Below are 25,446 nucleotides of genomic sequence, written 5' to 3'. Positions count from 1 at the left end.
AATCTCACAGATTACTGCTTAAATCACATGCCTGCATTCCCTTTGATGCAAGCAGTTTTCCTCTGTAGTTGGACGAAATATGCTGAAAAGCGGCGGAATCTCAATTGACTAAGATCAACCAGAAGAAGTTGCGATTGGAAGCAGAAAGATATAGTGGTTGTGTAATGATGCAGAGGATGGATTGGTGCTCACACTACATTGCATTTTTATGTCAAAAATCTTCGGAATTGACACATGCTTTTACGTTGCCCGCGAGTCCCGTGGCGCCTAGTAATTAGCCCCTCCGTAGCTTATGGGGGATTTAAATAGTTAAAAACTGAGAATTTCGCAGACAGATCAGATAAATGCATTGTGGGGTGTTTGCGGTTAGTGATGGACGGACCATAATCAGCAAGGGTGTCAAAATATTTCTGCTCGGGGCCACATAGTAGAAAAAACGTTCTCACGGGGGCCGGACGAGTAACTTAATGGCATAAAAAAGTGCCTTAGCTGATCGGGTAAGGGTCTTTTAGGAGGCTCAAAATTAATTATGCATCAGGGTGTTGTTTTTTTTTTTTGCTTCACTGAGATTTAATCTCTGGTAGCGATTATCAACTGTGCTTGGTAAAAAAAAAAGAAGGAAAACAACAACTGATTAATTTCCACTACAGATAATTCAACTCGTGGTAACTCATTAAAATCGGGATGTGACGAAAACACTCAACAAAATAATTTAATTGATTAATGTGATGATTTAATACCATTTTTAGTTTGTATATTTTCAGCTCGGTGGACTAGTGGGTAGGGCGCCCGCCCCGAGACTGAGAGGTTGCAGGTTCAAGCCTCGGCCGAGTCATACCTAAGACTTATAACATTGGTACTCATTGCCTCCCTGCTTGGCATTGGAATTGGGGGGTTTGGTCACCTAATGACTCCCAACACATCAGTTGGGTTGAGCGGGATGGCTGGGAATCCCCTTCTCTGTATCAATCTCCCAAAAAGAGTCAGACTGCTCTTGACTCTAGCCACCTCCCACTAGGGGGATATGGCTCCGGTATGTAGATATATTTGTCATGAAAATGTTAACATTCGTTGTTAGAAATCATATCTCTTATAGAAAGAAGCTAAAGCTACTTAAACCCCTAGCGTTCCTGTAAAATTCGCCTGAATACGGACCCAAAGTAAAATTAATGCTGTTCTTGAAGCATTGAGTAATCTGAGTTGGAACGCACAGAATTATCCATTGATTAATCCATTTTCATTGCCACCTATCCTCAATAGGGTTGCGTGGGTGCTGGAGCCCATCCTATCCATCTTCGGGCGGTGGGCAAGGTGAAGTGGTTCCCAGCTAGTTGCAGGGCCACACAACAATAGAACGATTTTATTCCCGCCTGATTTTTTTTTGCAATTAAATGCCGACAGATGAGTGTAGCATGGGCAAATTAGCTGGAAAACAGGTGAGACAATAGCTTAAAGCCTTACCTTGTACCCTGTCAAATTTGATCACAATGTGAAAAACTAAACTTTGTATTTTACACATTTTTCTAAGGGTAGATTAAGACGTTTCCAAAAGTGGCCATTTGGAAACGACCAGTTTACAACCAGAAAATATTTGCATGTGTACTTTACTTTGCCCTTTTTTTCAGACATTAGGACTTTTCTTTCCAAGAGTCAAATCAATTATAGCACATTTCCTAAATGCCTTGCGCATGTTTATTTTCGGCGGCACTGTGGCGCAGTGGTTAGCGCGTGTGCGGCACAGTTCTGAGGTCCTAGGATCGAACCTTCCTGTGCGGAGTTTGCATGTTCTCACCGTGCTTGTGCGGGTTTCCTCCCACTTTCCAAAAAACATGCATGTCAGGTTAATTGGCTGTTCCAAATTGTCTCTAGGTGTAAATGAGTGAGTGAGTTGTCTGTCTCTGTGTGCCATGCGACTGGCTGGCAACTAGTTCAGGGTGTCCCCTGCCCAGTGCCCAAAGATAGCTGGGATTGCTGGGATGGGCTCCAGCACCCCTGTGACCCTACTGAGGATTAGCGGTGCAGATAATGGATGGATGGATGTTTATTTTCGGCTGATTTAGATACCACCCTAGGAAAATGGCATAAAGCTAGTACTGGCTTTAGATATTTGGAGCTACCGGAGGGCATCTCCCTTTTATCAAACAGGCCCGTATAGGCCAAATCGGGCTCTGTACTACTATTGACCAAGGGTAGTAACAATCGAAAGCTAAGAGGCTAACAACAATATTGGGAATATTTTTAAAAGTGGGAATTATTTTCAAAAAGCAGGTTTGGAGCGAAACTAAAGCATTATTACTATGAACATCCAACAAAGCAGAAATTCATTTTAGCATTAAGATTTTATTTCAAATTATCTGGATTGTCCTGTATGTAACAAAGCCATTTTTGCAGAGATTGAATGAATTTGATAATGGCCAGCGGACACAATTGGTAAGTTAAACCAGCTTTATAGTTTACCGGTATTTTGTTTCAGGCCGCTTGTGGTGTTTCTGTGACAAGTAATGGTCATCATGCCTTGAATCCCGGGAGTTTAAGCTTTCCAATGATATGTGCCATGGCATATTTCAGTGTTTGGTGACATCGTACAGACACATAATTGTTTATCGAAAAGTTGAGGGGTTAAACTTCTGCAGACACACAAGTGTTTTTTTTATTGAAATATATTTTCTTATTGATTTGAAAGGCGAACCTGTGAAGTTTATTTAAAGTATAACAACATTGAATTCTGTTTGCCCAATGTTCTGTCGTTGATTAGTGCTAGTCAGCAAATAAAGCGACAGTGGGTGCGCTGCAAGTGGCGCCTGGCTTTTGTGACATCCAATGGACATATTTAAAACGGCAAGTCACTTTTTAACATGATACTTATCTTTCTCTTGTGCTTCTCTCGGCATTGTCTCGCGGGCCACGTAAAATAATGTGGTGGGCCACATTTGGCCTGCGGGCCATGTGTTTGACACATTTGGTATAAAGTGTATAAAGGAAATTGCTCCTAAAATGCAATTACTTTTCTCGGTAACGAGTACTATAATGCATTATTGATATTCCACTCTAATTCCATATAGTTTATTACTCAGTTATCTATTAAAAACTGATCTTGAAATACAATGTCATCTGGTTGCCGAAATCTCCTGCACATCTCAATGTGTCACATACAACCCTCAATCCACCATTAACACAGAGTAAAGGGTGGGCACGTTTATATTTACATACAAAGTACAGTACAACTGAATACAGTTACGGTGGCACTGTCGCAAAGACAGAGTGCGAGGTCGCTGGACTTCTGCTCATGGAGATATCGTCCCTACCGTATATACTTGCATACAAGCCGATTTTACAACTCCCCAAAAAAAAAAAAAACTTAAATCAGGGAGTCAACTTATATTAGCATATTTGGTTGTTTGTCACCAGTAGCGAATGGTAAGCCCCCAGGTCCAAAAGCAATAATGTCAACAAAATGCTCTGGACCAACAAAAGTGCCAAAAGGCAGAGAAGGGTACTTTCTATGGCCGACAAATTTGGACTTCTCTACATGCTAAAGGGAGGGAAAAGGCATTTTATGGGACATTTTTGTTTTCCAATATTGTCCACATGATGGTGACAAAATAACATCTGAAGAAAAAAAGTAAATGGTTGCATTTATATAGCACTTTTCATGTCAATGAAGACCTCCCCAAGTGCTTTACAATGTGTTCACATTTAACCATTCACACACCGATAACGGTGTCAGCCATGCAAGGCTCCTATCTAGTTATCGGGGGCGTTAAGGGCTCAGTGTCTTGCCCAAAGACATTGTGACATTTAACTCAGAGGAGCACGGGAGTATTCTAAAATTATTTCCACACCTCAATAGTGCAATACACGAGATCAGCAAGATTATAGATAAAGGGTTTTAATTCTCACATTTTGTCTTTCGTGGGTCCTTTTGGAACATATTCACTGCGAAAAAAAAACAGGTATTACTGTACAGTTATCCCTCGTTTTGCATGTGGGTTGCATTCCAAAAACGGCCTGCGAAATATTTAATAATGTATTTATTACTTAAGAAACTTTATTTACAGGCTCAATTCTTTTTAACAAATACAAGTACTGTACTTTGTAAACTTTATTTCTATGAATAACTTCTATTCTGTAGTGCAGTGGTTAGCACATTCATCTATGACGTGAAAGTTCCCCGGTTTCTAGACCGGGTGGAATCGCATGTTGGCCTGGAGAAGGATGGGCGCCGCAAGGCTGTACCTGCCCAAGACAAATCAAAGAAAATAGTGCACCGACAACCCTATTTGTTAAGGGATCCCACCAACCAACCAACTGAGTGGTCAGCGTGTCTGCAATACACTTCTAAGGTCATGGGTTCAAATCCAGCTAACAGTCTTTCTGTTCAGAGTTTGCATGCACTCCGTTTTCCTCCCACATTCCAAAAACATACATGTCATGTTAATTGGCCGGTCCAAATTGTCACTAAGTGTGACTGAGCGAGTGAGTTGTCTGTCTCTGTGTGCCTTGTGACTGGCTAGCAACCAGTTCAGGGTGTCCCCCTGCCCACTGCCCAAAGATAGTTGGGATGGGATCCAGCACCCTTGCGACCCTACTAACCGGTGCAATTAATGAATGGATGCATATGATATTCTGCAGTTGTTAGAGTGCAAAAACTGTACGGATTAAGGAAATAATCTATTATACCTTGGTTGATAATTTGCCGCCATCATGTGGATGTTATACAAAACTGTAATTTACCAATATTTTTCCATTATCAAACATTTTTTTAAAAGTGCCAGGGAGCCATCAAGCAGCACAAAACCCCCAATATTTCGCCAGAGTCAGTTTAGCTGGTCTATAAGTCCAACATTGTAGAAAGAATCTTCCTCCGTTTAGCCAATACGAATGCGGAGCAAATGCACAATGGAAATCTGCGATCCAGCGAAACCGCAATATGTTAACAACGTACAGCAAAGGATTATTTTATTGCTATATTTTTATCTGATTATTTGAATCATGAGGTTTCAATCAGTAATTGCATTTCCGAGATACATATTATCACTAAGGTTGTCGGGGTGCTGGAGCCCATCCCAGCTGACAGGCAGTGGACAGGGGACACCCTGGACTGATTGCAAGCCAATCATAGGGCCCTTATACAACCAATCAAACAAGCATTCATACTTGTGGAGAATTTGGAATAAAAAATCAACCTGGAATACGGGAAGAAACCCGGTGCCAGGAGAAAACCCATTTGGCCATAGGAAGAACATACAAACTCTGCACAGGGAGGCGGCTAGGCTGAATTGAACCCAGGACTGCTGAACTATGAAGCAGTCTTCCACCTACAACAAAGCCAACAAGGAATTAATTCAATAAAAAGAACGAAAAACTATGATTGACAATAAAGAATGAATACAAATGACAAACATAAGTCGAGGGTGAAGAATGCTCAGCAAGCATATCTGCACTCGAACAGATGCCTTTTTCTCACCCTCTTTGTTCGAAGAGATAGTGGGTAACACTCAAACATTCTTTCTCAGCAGGAATAATTACTGGTATTAATGAAGCTGCAGAATAGAGCCCCATTTTCATAACTTGAGTGCAAAAATCAAAAGATGAAGGTCGAAGAACGAACGTGCCCGCCTTTCGGTTAGCATACTATAAGGCGCAGCAAAAAACCTCAAGTTGGCCAGAAATTTGAAATTGTGTCTTATAGCCCCAATGCGCCTCATACAGTATGCCACAAAATACGGTGGATAAGATTGGAAATGTGGCACTGCGGATGGATGGTTCGCGTGCAGCCCAACGGAGGTCCTGGGTTCAATTCCAGCTACTGCAGCCTCATTCCTGTGCAGAGTTTTCTTGTTCTCCCTGCGCCTGCGTGGGTTTCCTCCGGGCACTCCAGTTTCCTCCCACATTCCAAAAACATGCATGTCATATTAATTAACCACTCCAAATTGTCCCTAGGTGTGAATGAGCGAGTCAGTTGTCTGTGTTAGTGTGCCCTGCGACTTCCTATCGATGGCTGGAATGAGCTGCATCACCCTCCGTGACCTGTGTGAGGATTATCAGTGCAGAAAATGGCTGGATCGATGGAAGATTGGAAATGCATACAGTATTCATATACACGTGTGTTATTATGCAATGTTTTACGGTATTCTTACAATGATTGATCGAGTGGAAAATATCGCTGACCAAAATCGCATACCGTTGTATGCAATGGGTATTGGTCCCAAGATACGTCACTAAGAGCCCCAAAACCACTCGACCACCTTTAAATACGTGGAAATAAAAGGCATTCGAGTTTTGTTCCTCTCTGTGCCAAAAACAACCAGAAATAACTTGTATTTATCGTTAGGGAAACTTATTTTTCCCCCCTTTTTCTAATATTTGTTTCTGGTACCATGAGTATAAATAGTGTCATAATGAGATATGATCTGTCAAGGGCAGGAAATACTCGGAAAGTATCGATTAATACCAATCAAATATGTTTGCTTGGAAATGTCACTATCAATTACTAATTCAACCTGTCCCCTCATAATTTTGACAAACAGCGCACACCTATTTCATGCACTCCAATTATTAAATAACTACATTACAAACTCTAAAAGTATATACAAAATAACTTCATAAAAATATTTCTATTACAACTGTTTCAGAACAAAAGCAAAGAAAGTCAAAGCAAAAAAAGCAGCAGTGGAACCAAAATACAAATGACCTAACATTGTCAACAAGACAACAAAAGTAGGGTACTATTTCACAATTTTTTGAAAATAAAGTCATAATACAAATAAAGTATCAATTGTCTCGCAATGGTTCTGTTGACATAGTTACAACTGATTTCCAGGTTATTTTTTTTTCAGGAACAGTAACATGTTTGTATTTTGTTTGCAGCCAATTTGCTCTCTTTTTTCATTAAAAATGGATTGGTGTTTTAGATGAGGGTATGGTGTCATAATAGTCTGTAATAATAATTTGCAATAGTCTTTGATCTGTGCAGCCCATTGAGACTCTTTGTGAATAAGGGCTATACAAATAAACATGACTTGACTTGACTTGACATGTGTTATTGTCAATTTGTGGAGTTGCCACAATAGCAGACGATTTCAAAACACAAACTACATTTGGTGGTGTCCTTTTCTGTAGTGGAAAAAAAGTCCACACCAAGTAACGCTTCCGGTTTCATTTTTTTGCTTTTGGTATTGGTTTGGCCCATTCTCCTTGCTAACATAATTAATAATGTTTTATTTCCATATGCCTTATAGTCTGGTGTAGCTTATTCATGAAACTGTATGACAAAAGACTATTTTTGGGGCGTGTGCCTCATAACCTGGCGCACCATATTGTGTGGAAAATATGGTTACTCATTCCTGATTAACTTACGACATTGCTCGCCCTCGTCATCCCCGTGTGGACAGTCCGCTTTGAAGTCACATAATTTGTCCAAAGGAATCGCCGGCCCCTCATGACAGTGGTACTGGCCTTCGAGAGTGATATTAGGGCCCACTGCAGAAGCTGGAAACATGCAAGAAAACATTATTCAGCACATGTTTATGAAAGCAGCCCTTGCCTCTGCAAAATCAGCCTATTTTTCGAAGGTGATTGCGGCACAAAAGAATAACCCCAGAATCCTTTTTGACACTGTAGCATCGCTAACGAGGCAACAGATTATCCCAGATAGTTATACCCATTCAGCCCATTACTTTATGGTCTTCTTACTAAGCATACGGAAAGAAAATTTCTTAAGACAGTGTTAATACATAACATATTAAAGGGCTGAAATCTGTAGATGCGCGACATGGTAGCTGTCCAGGGAATTTTTCCTGATTTAGTGATCTGTCACTTGGTTATTCTAAACAGGTAGTGAATACGGCCAAACCAACTACTTGCCTGTTTGACCCGCTTCCGGGTTCGCTGATTAAAGGTCTTTTTAGAGAGAGAGGGAGAGAGAGCACAATAGAGAAAGAGCATAATAGAGGCACGCAAGGAGAAAGGAAGAGAAAAAACAGAAAAAGAGAACAATAGAAACAGAAAATGAGAAAGATAGAGATCAATAGAATAAAAAAAGAGAGAGAAAAAGAGTGACCATGATAAAGCGACAGATAAAAAGAAGTGAGAATGATAGAAAACATGTGAGAAAAAAGGAAGAGTGAAAGAGAGAGAAAGAGAAAAAGATAGAGAAGGAGAGTGAAATAGATAAAAGGTAGAGAAAAGACAAAAAAAGAGAAAAAGAAAGCTGGGAGAGAGAGAGAGAAACATAAAGTGAGAGAAGAAGGAGAGACAGAAAGATGGAAGGAAAGGTAGCGAGAGAGTGGAAAAAAGAAAGAGAGAAAAAGAAAGAAGAAGAGAGAGGTAGATATAGAAAAAGTAAAGAGATCGATAGAGAGAGAGAGACAGATTGAGAGTGTGCGTGTGAGCAAGGGTAAAATAAACTACTAATACTACAGCTGCTTTGTGAGTCGTGCCTGACGTGGGCAACATCAAGTGGATGTATATAAAACTGAAGCTCATATTTCTCTCTTGCTTCTCTCAGTGTTGCCTTGCAGGCCAGATCAAAACCCTTGGTTGGCTTATCCAGCCTGCAGGCCACCTGGTAAAACATCGACCCACAAACATGGCATGACAAAAGTTCAAGTGTCGTTGATGGTAGGCAACTTGAGTGTGAAGATTCACAGTTTGAATTTACCAAACAATTTTTTCGACTAAACCAAAAAAAAAATATATATATATGATCTAGCCCACGAATAAAAAAGAAACAGGTGTTATGAGATCAGACTCCCACGCTAACCCAGTTACAGAAGTTATAGAAGATACATAACGTGAGCCCCATCAATTGCCTATGATGCTATAATGTTTTCCCATTCCAGTAAGATGTCAATATGAAAACACAAATCAGCTGACTTACAAAAAACTGAAAATTCAAAGCGTACATCAGTCATTGACAAGAGTTCATTAACCCTTTGTTGGATGCGAGGCACATGCTACATCTTAGAGCTAGCGGCCTTGTAAGGAGATACATAGCCTTGCTGGGGTCTGGATAAGCATGTGGCTTTTAGTGCAGTATTCATCAGGAGGGGAAGAAAAAGAAAAAAAACTTCGACCTAGATACTCTTGCTTGTAGCTAAATACACAAACATGAACTTGCACTGGTTTGATGTCATCTATCTGAACAACACAGTGGTGGTATTTGCATATCTATGCAAATCAGGGCAGTGATATTTCTGATATTCCCAGACTGTGGACACAACCCCAATCCTTGGAGGCTGATCCCAAAAAAAGAAAAGCCTATCCTCTTCCTTATGTAGGTTGTCTTGCTTGAAGAAAAAAACCGGCTTTGATCTGTTATACGCACAATTCTTTTCAGTGAAAGCCAAAGCATTATCTGAGGGATAATCCCGTGCCACTTGTTGCTCCTGAGATGATTAGACTGGCAGTGAAATTGTTCCCTGATAAAAGCTTCATTTTGAGGGTTGCTTGTTGGAAAATTACATGGTTGAAATGTCACACGTGTGCAGACAAACACAAGATAAAAGGTATGATTTGAGTAACCCAAAGACCTAAAAGCTGACAATCGAGCAACATGTGGGGAACATGTGGACATCCTGACCTTTAGAAGGAAGAAAAAGGTCTGAGAGGGTTTATAAGGTGATCAAAGAGATTAGGGGCTGATAAACAACTGAATCATTTTAAAAAGAGCAAAGCAACTTACAAATTAATGTAAAAAGATACCATAACAATTACACTGTTGTGAAACTACTGCTCTGTACAAGACGTCTTCGTTTTCGCACTGTAGCACATTTGTCAAAGTCAAGACCCGCAGGCAACGTACGACCCCACGAAGGTTTTCTCCTGGCCCCTGAACCAGTTTTGATTCAATATTGTATCATACACCATGAAATGTTGTTTTGTTTTCACTCTACTCCTTGCACTTAATCTAATTGTTGTTTACGTAACGATAAATAACTGTATTTTTATTTTCTTTACATTTAATGTTTAGGAATTACAATAAACAGTAAATTAAATTGGAAAACACATATCAGACACATACAAACTAAGGTATCTAAAAGTAATCCAATTATTTATGAATCCAAATTCATTTTAAACTATAATGCACTGAACTTATTATATTGTTCTTTGGTTTTGCCATACTTAACATACTGTACAGAAGTTTGGGGCAATAACTACAATAGCTCACTCCATCCCCTTTTTGTACTCCAAAAACGTGCAAAAGGTAGGACACTGTGATCATACAAATATTCTATTTATACAGTCCAAATTACTAAAACAGTTTCATCTAGTGGAGTTTTCCACTTCCCAACTACTATTTAAAGTGAACAAAGATATACTGCCAGGGAACATACAAAAATTATTCACACAAAATAAGGAAGCTATAACTTTAAAATCCAACCGGTGAGAACTACCGGGAAAAGTCTGTGTGTGTCGTTATGTGGAGTTAAACTTTGGAACAAGTTACAGGTGGAGCTCAACACTGTCCAAATAGAGGAAAATGGCATCTGAATGATGAACAAACGGTAGATGTGATCAAATCAACATTGCGATTGTTATTATTATCATTATTATATTAGGAATTTAATGAAATGAAATTAAATGATCTGCATTTATATAGCGCTTTTCAAGTCAAGACTTCCCAGAGCGCTTTACATTGTGCTTCACATTTCCCAATAGCGGCCGTGCAGCCATCTAAGGCGCTAACCTGCTTATTGGGGGTATTAGGGGTTCAGTGTCTTACCCAAGGACACTTCGACATGTAACACGGAGGAGCCGGGATTCAAACTGCCGACGAACTACGATCTCTTGATCCCAAGACGAGCGCTCTACCTCCTGAGCCACAGCACATTACAATAATAATCATTGTAATTACTATAACTGTTATTAATTGTTATTATTGTCATTATTGGTGATTCTATGATATTAGGTGATTACTAGCATTATGGATGTCAAGACCAGAAAAGGAAGAGGACCCAGATGCGTAACGTTTATTCACAAGTTTATTGAGACATAAAGGAAAAACAAATACCAGAGATCCGGACGAGAGAAGCAAGCCATTTACGGGATCAGAGCGTGTTCGGAATGCGGAAGTGGATCCCCCCGAGCGGAAGATCGTAGCGTGGTCAAACGGGAAAAACGTGTCGATAGTTGGAGCGATGGATCAGACCGTGGTCGGTAGTCCAAAACGGGTCATTAGCTGGGATGGGAGATCAGAACGTGGTCGGTGGTCAAAAACGGGTCGTAGCCGGACACAAACGGAGAATCAGGAACAGACGGGTGGAATACGGTCGAAAAAACGGGACAGACTGGAGTCAGAGTCAAAGTGCTTGCCTTGTGTAAACAGAGGTTCGTTGACGGCCTAACAAAGGGCGAGTGAAAGCACTGAGCTTAAATAGGAGGGGGAACCAATCAGGAAACCAGTAGCAGCTGGCGCCAAACAGGCAGGCACTCGTGAGTGCAATGAGTAATCATGACAATAGAGTTAATAGGTGGATAAACAACAGGGTAGACTGCTGGAAGTGTGAATTTCCCTACGGGGATGAATAAAGTATCTATCTATCTATCTATCTGTCTATCTGGAAGTAATGATGATGATGATGATGATAATGAAGGGACTGTGTATCCATAAAGCCAATGTAAATATGTATATTCAAGAGATGTTTTTTGTATGTAAATACACAGACGATTTAACTGTGGCACACAACTATTAATGAAGTCAAAGGGGTAGGATTTAATAAGCATATGCTTCTTCCTAATCCTTTTCGAACATGTACGATAACATTGTGTTTTTTTTTCTTTTTTAATTTGTTGTTTTGTTTTCGTTATGTCATGTTCAAAATAAAAGTTTCATTCATTCATCATTAGCCCAACTTTTGCTAAACTATAGGCTACTGATGGTGCCTGGAAGATACTGTTTCTTTTTCATTTAATGTTCACGTAATGTGGGGTTTTGGACCAACGACTTTTGTCTTTTTTTGTCTTGGATTCACTCTTGAGAAGATTTCTATGTTTGACGAATTTGTGACATTTGTAAAAAAACGGTTAAAATAAGACATTTTAGGTACCTCTGCATCATTTTCTACATTTCGCCAACTGGAAATGGAATTTATGCAGTCTAACAGTTTCTTGCCTGTAATTTATTTGCAGTGACATGTGGGGGGCAATGGTACGGTGATGACTCTCTAGCATGTCCACCTCAAAGTTCAAAAGTCACAGTGATTTTTGAAATTGTTTTTTAAACATTCTAGTTTTATGTTTGGAGTCTGATAAGTTATGAAAAGTTGAAACATTCAAGGGTGCCAAATAATTTCACAGGGCACATATAAGCGGGTTGATGGGTGGATTCATGGAGCAAAAGCTGTATGGAAGGATGGGTGGATGGATACAATTCATAACAGAACTTTTCTTCTGCAGGTCGAAAAAGCAGTCTAGCTGAACCCCATACGAGAATGTATTATGCCACTGAGGCAACACAAATTTATTTTTGCATGCGAGTGCAAGGCAAAATAATACAAATAATTATGATTATTTTTTAAAAACAAAGCTCATTTTTTACCAGAAATTAAGACATTTTCAGTTGCGTTCTGTGTTGTTTAGGGGCTTTACGGTAGCGCCCCTCCTCCTCTGCTTCGTGTGTGAGCGTGTGTCTGCGCCGCGCCTCGCAGAGGAGGATAAATCCCTGTTTTAACCCATCCACAGATACATCGGTGCGTGATAAATTAATGAATCATAACGGCTCCTCCAGCGAAAAAAATCTCGTTTTTTTGAGCCAACGTGGACAGATGACTGGGGCTTTGCGCAAAAAAATGACCGTGCTGTTTGTGCATTATTCCTCGAGAACGTTGTACCTTGCACAGCAAGTGTTAATCGTCATTATGAGACGAAACATGAACATGAATCTTAATGATGAGTCTGACAAGGTGGAGACATTAAAACGCGCTGTGTCCAGGTACGGCCAACAAACACAGACCCTAAAAACCTTTGTCACTACTAAAACCACCACCACTGAACCAAGTTATCACATTGCTCACAGCATAGCAAAGCACAGAAAACCATTTATATCTGCGACCAAATCAGCTGTTATTTCTGTTGCACATATTTTCAAGTAGCCTTCTGCCTTGCTGCTGTTATTTCAAGTTTTGATATTTTCTGCAATAAGAATTCATTGAATGGTGTGGTAGCTGTCCATATCACTTGTTTTTGACTGTAGTTCATTGTTGGTGAAGAATGGTTGATTCTGGTTGATTCTTGTGGTAAAAAGTTGAAGTCATGGATATCTACAGGCCTTTCCACATGTTGCTCACATTTATTTTTTGTTCATTGATGAACAAGGATAGTGGAAGATGAATTGGTCAGTTATACGATGCAATGTATATACATGTTGTGTATTCGGACTGGTGTAAAATTACAGCTCTCATTCATTCATTCATTTATCATCTGCACCGCTTATCCTCAGTAGGGTCACGGGGGTGCTGGAGCCCATCCCATCTATATTTGGGCCGTGAGCAGGGGACAACCTGAACTGGTTGCCAGCCAGTCACAAAGCACACGTAGACAGACAACTCACTCACTCATTACCACCTAAGGACAATTTGGACTGGCCAATTAACCTGACATACATGCTTTTTTTTGAAAATGTGGGAGGAAACCCACACAAGCACAGGGAGATCATGCAAACTCCACACAGAAAGGTTCGATCTCATGACCTAAGAACTGTGCCGCAGACGCTCTAACCACTGCGCTGCCGTGCCGCCCCAAATTACAGCTCTGTCGTATATTAAAAAAAATGTTGTGCAGGTCATTGATCTTGGTGTGGCACACTGATTTAAAAGGAAATTTGAAAGTGGCACTCCACACCGAAAATGTTGCTGACTCCTGGTATAGTTTTTTAGTCAGTTTCCACTGTATGTATACTTACAAAGATATAAAAATGCCATCTTCAAGGCATAAAAACATGACATAGAGCAGTGACAGTAATAAGCATAATATTCCCTATTCGTATAGTTTTTGTTGTCAAAGTGATTATAGATGAAAGAGGAGAGCTTTGAAGTATCTATTCAACAGTGGATCAGACATCACCTTCACGCAGTGCATGACATCCCACACATTCGCCACAAAATTGGAAAGTAAACAAGCACTTTTAGTGTTCTGTGGTAAGCAACATAGAATGCATATGGCATTTTTTTTTTTTTAATTATGCCGATGGGGGTGGAATGTTGTTTTTAAGTTTTTACTTATCAAGATTGTTGGCACCCATTAAAGTTAACTTACAGACACCGACAAACATACTTTTGGGCCGTTGTGGACAAAACACCCTTTTTCACAGATGTGATATGAAGAGGGATTTCTATGGGTAGCAAATCAAGACAGATGTTTTTAAATTGAATGGAAATGTCTTTACTGACATTATAATTAGTGACTATTACCGGTACTTGCAACAAGGTTGGACACTACAGAATGATACACATGTAATAAAGGTTTAAGAGAGAAAAATAAGATGAAAGAATGTCGGTGTAAATGGGCAAAGCTATTGACAAGGGATTGCTTGGACACTGGCCTAAGTTAAAACACTAGTCCAATAGAAAGTAGTGCATAATGACAAACAGTACAATGAAAAGTAGCGCAATTAAATATAAGCAGCGAAAGATATTCTCAAATAAATCGATAAATAAGATATGAATACGCAATTTTTCTATACATAAGCAAGATAAACATTTTTAGAGTTTGGCACGCTTGCTTGTGATGGCCCTGGGGAAGAAACTGTCTCTGAGTCTGTTAGTCCTTGTTTTAAGATACCTTTAGCACCTCTGCTCTCTGAATGTTTTTTTCTGTTCGCTGCATCCCTTTCGGCTTTCACACTGTGTTTATGTCCACAATGGCTAACAGTGAGTTTTTTTTTAACAAAAGCTAAGGGCTGCGCATACTAGCCAGAATTATTTTATAGCTAGCAGGCCTGAAGATATCTCCAAACTTCTTTGAGAACATAGTAGAGCAAACTAACTTCAAAAGTTCTTTGAATTATCAATGTTGTCCTAAATGACTGATAAAATTCGACGTTGTGTAATTAAAACTCGTTGCCATACGTTTGCAAAAGAAAATGAAACCTTAACAATAACTTCAGTATATTGGAATTGCGTGAAGTGTTGATGGCAGCTCACCAAATACAGTTTCCATGACAATGCATTATCTCCCAAGAAATACAAAACAGGTCTGGCAATATACACTTTAAAGGGTTGTTATTGGGTTCCGAAATTTACAGCTCAGTGACCTGCGTATATTTGACAAAGCAACCTTGTTTCAAAAGAAAATAAACTCAAAATCCAATTTCACAACAGAACAAGAATGTTTTTTCATGCGTTTCAATAGTTGTATTTCCCCTGCCTCTTTGTAGGTCTTTAGTTGAAATTCTAGACAGTTGTAGAACAGCATGTTCTTACTTTTCAGTTCTGATCTCCTTTACGACTCTCACCTCTGTCTTCGCCTTCCCAGTAAGAGGAGGTGCCTTTTCTTCTAGCCGTCAGCCAAAAGCGGCACCCCATCATCCCTCTCTCTCACTCCCTGCTCACTCTGCACAAGGTTGCTTTTTTGTTTTGCAAAAATAAGTTTTTGTACGCCTCAGTAGCATAATACATTCTCGTATGGGGTTCAGCTAGACTGCTTTTTCGACCTGCAGAAGATAAGAAGATTGTATCCATTCTTCCATACATCTTTTGCTCCATTAATCCACCCATCAAAAGATATGCATATGTAGACACAAAGTGGTGCTAGAGCTGCCCTGCAGGCTTTCAAAAAACCTTGTTAGTAAATATTAGAATCAGAATTTGAATTAGAATTGTCTTCATTGTTGTTGAAAACAACATAATGAACATTCTTTACAATGAGGTTAGACATGGGATTCCAAAGTAAATATGCAAGAAAGACTTTAAAAGCCCCTAAAAAATAAAAAGAATGATAAATAGGTGAACATATTTACAAACGAGTGCTCAAAGACTGGCTTTAATTGTAAGTGGATTGCAAGAACAGTACAATGAAAAAGAGCAGCAACAAAATTCCAGAAAGTAGATAAGTAAGATATGAAAACCCATATTTTCTTTACATAGGGAAGCTGTATTTTCTCCTCAGCCTTGTTTGCTTGTTTAGGGTGGAGATGGCGCTGGGAAAGAAATTGTCACTGAGCCTGGTAGTCCTTGTTTTAAGGGACTTGTAGTGCTTACCAGGGGTCAGCAAGTCAAAATTGTGGTTGCCAGGGTGAGAGTTCTTTATAAGGCTGTTAGCTCTGCTGCAGTACTGCAGGGTGGCAATGTCTTCCAGACTGGGCATAGAGCCACCAATGATTTTTTTGATCGGTGCTGATGACTCGCTAAATGTTTTCTTTTTTCTGTCTCCAGTGTATTCCAGAATGCTTTTTAATGTGTAAACTGTTTACCAGGTCAACTACAATGATTGTGAAACATTAGAACATCACCCACATTGAGATGCTAAACCAGTTTTGGGTGAGATTTTCCTTTAGGCAGGGTCATTAGCACACACACACACACACACACACACACACACACACACACACACACACACACACACACACACACACACACACACACACACACACACACACACACACACACACACACACACACACACACACACATATATATATATATATATATATATGTAACGGGTGTAATAATAACTTTTATTTTATTGAAATTCCTGCTAAAATATGCGTATAGTTTTTGGTAAATGTCCTGCAATGCTGAGTCCAACAGTGCCATCTGCTGGTATGGGGTGGGGTTTGGTTTTGGCTTCTAACATGTGACCAGGAGGCGGGGTTTGTTGTCAGTTTTACCAGAGTACTACAAAGGTAAGACATATCTTTTGGTGCTCCACAAAATAAGTTAATTTTAAACATTATAACCCCAGCTGACAAATCTCTCACCATGCATAGTAATGTGATTGATATTGTCAAGCTGTTTTGATTTATTTTCGTTTTGTTTCTGTTTTACTAAATATTAATTCCCCTTGTAGAGATCAAAGAGATCAAACCCAGCAGAAAAAGCTAATGTTGTGACTCATCCATTTGCAGGTAAATTGTACCCATTTTTATACTCATTATTGTTTTTATTCCTATTTTTTCATATACATTAAAAAAGGATGATGTTGGTTAAAATTCAGACTAAAGAAAAACATGTTGAATTTATTGTAAACGTTAAAAATCCACTATACGATCTCTTGTTAAAAGTATCTTGTTAAAATGTAAAGATGTAAAAATGTATTGTGATATTCTAAAATGTATTTTCTGTAAAGTGAAAAGAAAGCTCTTTGATATGCTTTGTTGTCAGTTTTACCAGAGTACTACAAAGAGATCAAAGAGATCAAACCCAGCAGAAAAAGCTAATGTTGTGACTCATCCATTTGCAGAAACTGTAATAATAAAAACCTCATCATCCAGTCCAGCGTGAATGTGGATCTTTGGTGGGACACGTACACCGCGGTTACATTGGTGCCGTGACCCGTGACTTCATTCAAACTCTCCGAACCGAGGACTGTCCTACCTGCCACATCGTTTCATGAAATCATCAGCTCACAGTATTTAAAATTGCTATACAGTGACGTGTTACTCAGGCTACTGATTTATTTTGTGATTTTGACTCATTTACATATTCGAAACATGTTTAATCAGAGCACGAGTGACATTTCTGAGGGTGTAGCTGATCAGATGAAAAATATTATTCAGGAGATAGGACATAAATTGGCTGATAGCATATTCTCAAATATTCAGTCACATAATATAGTAGCTCCTAACGCTGCTGCCACACAAGATGTAGCAAACAGATTGAGTCAGGTGGTTACGCAGAGAAAGGTTAAGGAACCGCCATCATTTATTGGGGATGGCTCAGACTCAATAACAATACATGAGTGGGAAGATCTAATGAGGACATTTATTAAAAGGAGTAATGTGAGACTTGAAGAGCAAGCAGATGAAATCCTTATACATTTGAGAGGAAAAGCTAAAGATGTAGTTAGGTTTGGCGTTAGAAACAGTAATATAGACGTCTATACCCGCCCTGGCATGATTTATAGTCTTCTCAGGAAATACTTTAGCTGTACCAAGTACTCTGCTGTCCCTTTAGCTGACTTTTATTCAACTTTGCCCAAAGACCAGGAAGACCCCTATGACTACTGGCTGAGACTAAACAGAGCAGCTGACCTTGCCTCTGAGTGCTTGAGTGAGCAGGGCAAAACATTTGACAACCCTGAAATAGAGGTTACTCGCATGTTTATTGGGAACTGCCCATGCAAGGAACTGGCACTCACTTACAGATCAAAAACCATCGAAAAGTGGTCAGCATGTGAGGTACTAGAGGTGCTGAATGAATACCACGCTGAGAAGAGCTACAAAACAAGAATTGTGCCTATGTGAGCACTTACAACTACAGGAACAATGTTTGATATTTCAGAGATGTAACAGGCATCTTTGAGTCTGTGCTTAGATAGGAGTTTGATCGCCTCCTTTCTTTTCACACTCCTTTTTTGGGAGAGTTTTAGAACTGACATGCACTTCAGTTTGTTCCTTGTAATACTGTACCAGTTTTCGTGTCTTTTTCATCAGTATTTGCCGTTTTGGCTGTGATTTTTTTTCTGTTTAGTGTAGCACTCCCATATTTAGCAGAATTTCAGGGGGGTGTATGTAACGGGTGTAATAATAACTTTTATTTTATTGAAATTCCTGCTAAAATATGTGTATAGTTTTTGGTAAATGTCCTGCAATGCTGAGTCCAACAGTGCCATCTGCTGGTATGGGGTGGGGTTTGGTTTTGGCTTCTAACATGTGACCAGGAGGCGGGGTTTGTTGTCAGTTTTACCAGAGTACTACAAAGGTAAGACATATCTTTTGGTGCTCCACAAAATAAGTTAATTTTAAACATTATAACCCCAGCTGACAAATCTCTCACCATGCATAGTAATGTGATTGATATTGTCAAGCTGTTTTGATTTATTTTCGTTTTGTTTCTGTTTTACTAAATATTAATTCCCCTTGTAGAGATCAAAGAGATCAAACCCAGCAGAAAAAGCTAATGTTGTGACTCATCCATTTGCAGGTAAATTGTACCCATTTTTATACTCATTATTGTTTTTATTCCTATTTTTTCATATACATTAAAAAAGGATGATGTTGGTTAAAATTCAGACTAAAGAAAAACATGTTGAATTTATTGTAAACGTTAAAAATCCACTATACGATCTCTTGTTAAAAGTATCTTGTTAAAATGTAAAGATGTAAAAATGTATTGTGATATTCTAAAATGTATTTTCTGTAAAGTGAAAAGAAAGCTCTTTGATATGCTTTGTTGTCAGTTTTACCAGAGTACTACAAAGAGATCAAAGAGATCAAACCCAGCAGAAAAAGCTAATGTTGTGACTCATCCATTTGCAGAAACTGTAATAATAAAAACCTCATCATCCAGTCCAGCGTGAATGTGGATCTTTGGTGGGACACGTACACCGCGGTTACATATATATATATATATATATATATATATATATATATATATATATATACATAATTTTCACCATCGGCCAATCATTTTCCTATTCTTCGAACCCACACTTAGGGTAGATCTGCTCAGGGGAGGGCTTTTATATAAGATTTGGAATTTGGCATTGTGAGAGTTTTCTGTACAGTATTTTCCGTTGTCCTAGCAAGTTTAAAATTCATTGATGTCTTCTTTTCTTATTTTGAGCGTCTACTAAACTATAAACTTATCAGGAAGCATAGAACATACTACAGTAAAGAGAAAAAAATGGAGATGCTTTCCCTTTAATGCACCTTGCATTGCATATTGTCTGAATGTTGCTCTAAACTAGAGATCTCCGAGTTATATTAGCCAGAGAGCTGCTTTTTCTCACTAATTAGCGCAATGCGAACCCAGTTTGACATGTTTTTAAAATAACAACTCATTGTGTTGTTACTAGTTTATTACCAGGTTTATTATCGGAAGTAGGTTTAAATAGACTTAGTCAATATTAAAAAAATCTATTTACCAGATAATCACAATGACCCTGCTTTTTTCTCAGGTGAGGTGTCCGCATACACCTCAGCTGTCCTTAGGGGGCACCCTGGTGCCTGTGTATATCTTGTAGGAGACCCCTGCTCTAAACCTTTATCCCACGTTCAATCATACCATACGACATAAAATGGGGAATTACAATACTACTAGGGGTGTTAATTGGGGTTCTGGTTTGCTTTTATGTGCTTTGCAACTGACTGGTAACAAATTTGGTTAGGTCTGGAATGTGCCAATCCAATGATACATTGATTAATGAAGTCAAATCAAAATAAAATACATTTTGTTGCCTGGATGGTACAAAACATCAAAGTATATCCCAGGTCCATATTTATTTATTTCGTATTCAGAAACTCAGTGTATTGTATCTTTTGTTTTGAATTTGTAAATGTTGTGCAGTGTAAATTTTCATATGACTTTGGCCATTCCCAGGTATTTATATTTACTAGCTGAGTCAAGTAGTCAGAAAACCAGCAGAGGTAAAAAGTAGATGTAGCAGTCTGATACCTGACTGCATCCTCATCAAAATGTCTATTTAATTGTTTACATATTTGTGAGAGATTCTGGAAAAGGTAGATATTTAATTGTATCCAAGCATTATGATAGAATACATAATATTATTATTATTGGTAGTAGTACATTTCAGAATCATTACATCATAGTGGGTTGCTTGTTTAAAAAAAGGCACATGACTGTACATGACTGCAAAAACAATTATTGGAAAAAAGGGATTGTGTTTTCGAACATAACAGCAGTGACAAAAAGTAGGCTAGTTCACATTAGATTACATGCCATAGTCTGGTACTCTGCACAATAGTTTACAATGCTATATTTGTCTGAAGCACTAATGGGGTCCTCTTTAAGCTAAACTATTACAGTGGCTAAAACAGGCCTTCACAAAAAAAAAAAAATAGCCAGTGGATGACTAAAACACTACAGTTGGAATAAAAACCTTTCTTTAGACGGAACTGTATGTGGCCCTAACAGTCTTACATTAAATTAAACCGGACCAAAAATAGCAGTTAGAGGGTACTAAAACCCAATAAATGGAATCAAAACTTTTTATCAGATGGTTAAATATTGTAGAAATATAATATTGCAGTACTACAATCTCACCATTATCATCCTATTAAATGGGGGTCTAAAATTGGCAGGCATATAAGTAAAATATGAATTATCTTTTCGTTATGTTTTAATTATTTTCTAAATACCAAGAAAACACATTTGCCTGTAACAGGTTTTCAGTATAACATAGTATCTGTAAAGGGTGCGGCTCCGTTTTTACAAGAAAAAGAGCCCTCAAGAGTAAAAATGCAATGTGCAGTGACATTTATGGGGCAAAAATAGACACAGTCAGCCCAGGACAAGGAAAATGTAGCATTTCAAATAAATGATGTGGTGTTTGTTTATGACCATACGGGTTTATGACTCTGGATGCAGTCTTACGATGGGCATTCATTCATGGTATGCATTATGCATTCAGAGGGCTTCCTTTCAGTTCAGCGCAAACACAACAGTGCATCACTAAAAGAGGAAAAAAAATGTCTCTACCAAAACCTTAGGGCACAGCATGCAAACCCATCTGTTATTATTAGCTCAGGGACAGTCGGATAAGCACCCAAAAGTGGTCGCGTCACTCAGTTTGGAGCCTACAAAGAGCGTAAATTGAGCCAGCGGAGTTCTCACCTGTCTCGCTCCCTAAATCATACTTCAGATTGCCAGAATAATCAGGTCAGTGTCGGATGAATTGTTTGCGGGACTTGGAGTGTTTTGTTATCTGGGTGCTAACTGGCTCCGTTTGCCTTGCGTGCTAAATAATGTGATGTGAGAAAACCTGCTGAGGTAACTTGAGGGCACCGAAGCTTCTGCTCAGGTACTTTGACATAATCTCTACGACAAACAGGCCATTTACAAGCCAGCTGCTTTGTAAATGGGATCTTTAAGCTCAGCATCGGTCCTGCACTTTAAAAAGTATGTGCAGGGATAAAATATAAAACTGATTACCGTACTGTTGGTATAGATCAGGGGTCGCCAACCTATGGTTCACGAGCCGTAGATAATAAAAAGTTCATACAATTTTATTATTCTATGCTGATCTGATTTTCTTACATGCAAAGCAGAGACAACATTGATTGTGAAAAGGTTCAGTCCAGTATATACAGGGCACAATTTCAACCACGGTTTACAGTCAAAGTGTCACACTAGCATATGGTAGCTGGTGTTTTGCACCCTTTTTAAGGGAAAAATGCTGTTGATGTGAGGCCAGGGGTGCTCCTCCTCTTTTGTCGTTTCATAGTCGGAATTGTTAAGCGACATTTTCAATGTTTCATCCGTAACAAACTTTTACCCCGCTTAAGTTGAATATGGTCACGGCAGTAGCTCAGGAGGTAAAGCAATCGTCTTGGGATCAAGGGATCCGAGTTCAAATCCCGTCTCGCCGTGTTGCATGTCGAAGTGTCCTTGGGTAAGACACTGAACCCCTAATACCCCCAATAAGCAGGTTAGCGCCTTACATGGCTGCAAGGCCGCTATTGGGAAATGTGAAGCACATTGTAAAGCGCTTTGGGAAGTCATTGACTTGAAAAGCGCTATATAAATGCAGATCATTTCATTTCACGTGACGAGGCTGCTACGTTTGATTGGTCAATCATGGTAGAGCTTGGCGGAGTTCTGCGTCAAAATAAATGTGCCTTAGCGGAGACAGACAGACGCGTACTTAAGTGGAGGGGATTTATTAAGAGAAGAAGTAACGTCTTCAATGTTGCCTAATGTAGCAGAGTCAAAGTACTGATTTTCCTTCACAAATTTACTCAAAAAAAGTAAAAGTATAGGGATTTAATAATACTCCTAGAAGTACACAATTTCCCAAAACTTACTCAAGTAAATGTGACGGAGTAAATGTTCCTCCCCACCTCTGGTTTCTACATACAACATTGATCCACCAACAACAGAAGTTGAAGGGTGTTTTTAATTACCTATAAGATAATACTAAATACAGTTATGGCAGCCCTGTCTCAAGCACAAAGTACAAGGATGCCACATGGACATATTTTTCCTACTGTATTTAATCCCACTGTATTCAAGCCAAATTCAAACCCATAAAATAAAATAGTGAAAGCAGTTGGTCAGCTTAAATGCGCATTGATGGTTGTGTGTGACCAGTAGTGAATAGTAAGGAACGTAAGGGGAGGGGGGCGTGGCTTATACAGGAACAACAAACCAACAGGAAAAAAATAGGGCAAACGTGAGTACAAAATTTACAATAAAATTTCTGAACTTTGGTCTTTTCATCTGTATAATTATATTTGCAATATGCCATGCCTGGAGAAAAGGAAATATCATGGGTAGTACTTAGAAATGGAGAAAGAGATCTTACAGTATTTGAGGCCCATAGACAAAATGAAAATGTAGTGTGTATGTTAAATTTTGTTTTCAAGTTCTAAAGCAATCTGTCAAGCCTTTATATTTCTTGCACAAGTCAAGAAAAATAGATGCTTCACTGCTTCCGCAAATTGGTGTACAGATTTTCTTTATTTCTTTCATTGTGTGGCTATTGTAAAGAAGGGTCGGCATGCTACTTTTGGGTGCCAGTACTGTATTTATTCATGTAAATCACATATTTTATTTGACAAAAAAAAAACTAAAAGTTTGAGTGTGCAATATACACATAGTTATGCAGTAGTGTTTTACCTTATTTGTGGAATGATTGATCAGTCAAAAAATATTTCTGACCACAATCGCAAAACACTAGATAAAACCCGAGTCATGGTAGTGAGAATGTCGATTTTAACTACTTTCCCACCAGTGATATGTATGACATATAAAAAGGCATTCAATTTGATCTCATTATGATAGGTTGGTCGTTTTGGTTGTAATATTTCTCAGAATTCACTGTGTGAATATAACTTATTTTTATATTCCTAGATATAAAAACAATCTTTCACACACACACACACACACACACACACACACACACATGAAGTAACGTTTCAATAATCAGTCTAATTGCATCTCTTGTACGTTAATCAGTCTTGTACTTTTTTATTTTCAAGTTGCATTTCTGGTGTATTTTACTATTTCCTGTGTGAATAAAGTTAGCTTCACACACGGGAGGAGTCAGTGCTGCCGAGGTCCTGGCCCGGATGGGCTACCCGACAGTGCCCTCCTGCTTGGGAATGTTATTTACCTTAATGCTTGTTCTTATTTTAGTAATTCTGCCAACATAGAGTTTATTTAAGTATTTATTTTAACACATTATCACACATTTTTTTGTCAAAATACCAGAGCCAAATGTTAGAGAATGAAGAAAAATATGAATAAACGCAAAAAGGTAAGATGAGAGCGAAATCTTTTTTGGGTGTAGCTGATTATGCATCCGACTTAAGATATTTAAAAAAATACATTATAAATTGTATTGTAGGTTTGTGTTCATATTCTTTAATAATCAATGAAGGAATTCAATGATGTACCTATTCAATATTTGTCACTTACAATCCTTCTTTTTAGCTGAGAAAGAAAAAAATATATATACTGTTTTTCAATCAAAAAATTAGGGGGGCGCGTTATACACAATCGCACGTTATATTCTAATAAATATGGTAAGCTGGGGGGTTACCGAATTATTAAAATGAATCACTCTTGTCACAGACCAGAACGGACACAGGACTCAATTGCATGCGTTTCTCAGATTTTATTGAAAGAGAGTGAGAGTAAGGCTTGCTTGATTGCTTGATCTGAAGACTGGCGGAGAGCGGGAACGAGCAAGGCGGGAGTGACACTTTCGTGTCGGAAGAAGACAGGCGGGAATGGCAAGTTTTTTGACCAGGGCCTGAGATCAGAGGCGATGTAAAGTTCGTAATAGTGGTCGTAGGCAGGCGGCAGGCAAAACAGGCGTAGTCACGTTCGGAAACGGGTCGAAAAACGGAAATCAGGCAGGAAACAGGTTTTAACAGGGACGAAGTCGGACGGGAACGCTCACTGAGTGAAAAACAACAGCTCGCAACGATCTGACAAAGTTTGAACTGAAGTCAGGGGTTTAAGAAGGGTGTGGCCAGCAATCAGCTTGTCCGGGCTGTTGGAGCCAATCAAGCTGCCACAGGTGTTCCAAATAGGGCAATTATGACAGAACCCCCCCCTCAAGGGACGGCTCCAGTAGTATCAAGGAAAAAAAAGGAAAAGTAATCCAACAGACAGGAACAAAAAAAATAACCCCACAGACAAAAAAAAATAATCCAACAGGCAGATAATCCAACAGGCAGGTAATCCAGCAGGTCAAAAGTAATTCAACAGGCAGGTATCAAAGCATCGGAACTCCTCGGAACGGACTGAAGCCCCATCGTCATCATCAGGAGGCGAGGCAGAAGAGGGACCAGGCGGGGACAGAGACGACGAACGGGAA

At 39.1% G+C, this 25,446-nt stretch overlaps 1 protein-coding gene across 1 annotated transcript in view; it reads right to left on the bottom strand.

Annotated features, from left to right (window-relative positions):
* The window catches only part of LOC148351372 (ALK tyrosine kinase receptor-like), a 569,914-nt gene that overhangs the window by 139,299 nt on the left and 405,169 nt on the right, over positions 1-25,446 (bottom strand). Inside the window, 1 exon segment of the mRNA XM_088354005.1 lies at positions 7,360-7,491. Coding sequence (XP_088210131.1) covers positions 7,360-7,491 — 132 coding nt within the window.

Source organism: Urocampus carinirostris, chromosome 15 (genome assembly GCF_059441175.1).
Source record: "Urocampus carinirostris isolate Australia breed hairy pipefish chromosome 15, RoL_Ucar_1.0, whole genome shotgun sequence".
NCBI lineage: Eukaryota > Metazoa > Chordata > Actinopteri > Syngnathiformes > Syngnathidae > Urocampus > Urocampus carinirostris.
This window is presented reverse-complemented; position numbering and strand designations above follow the sequence as displayed.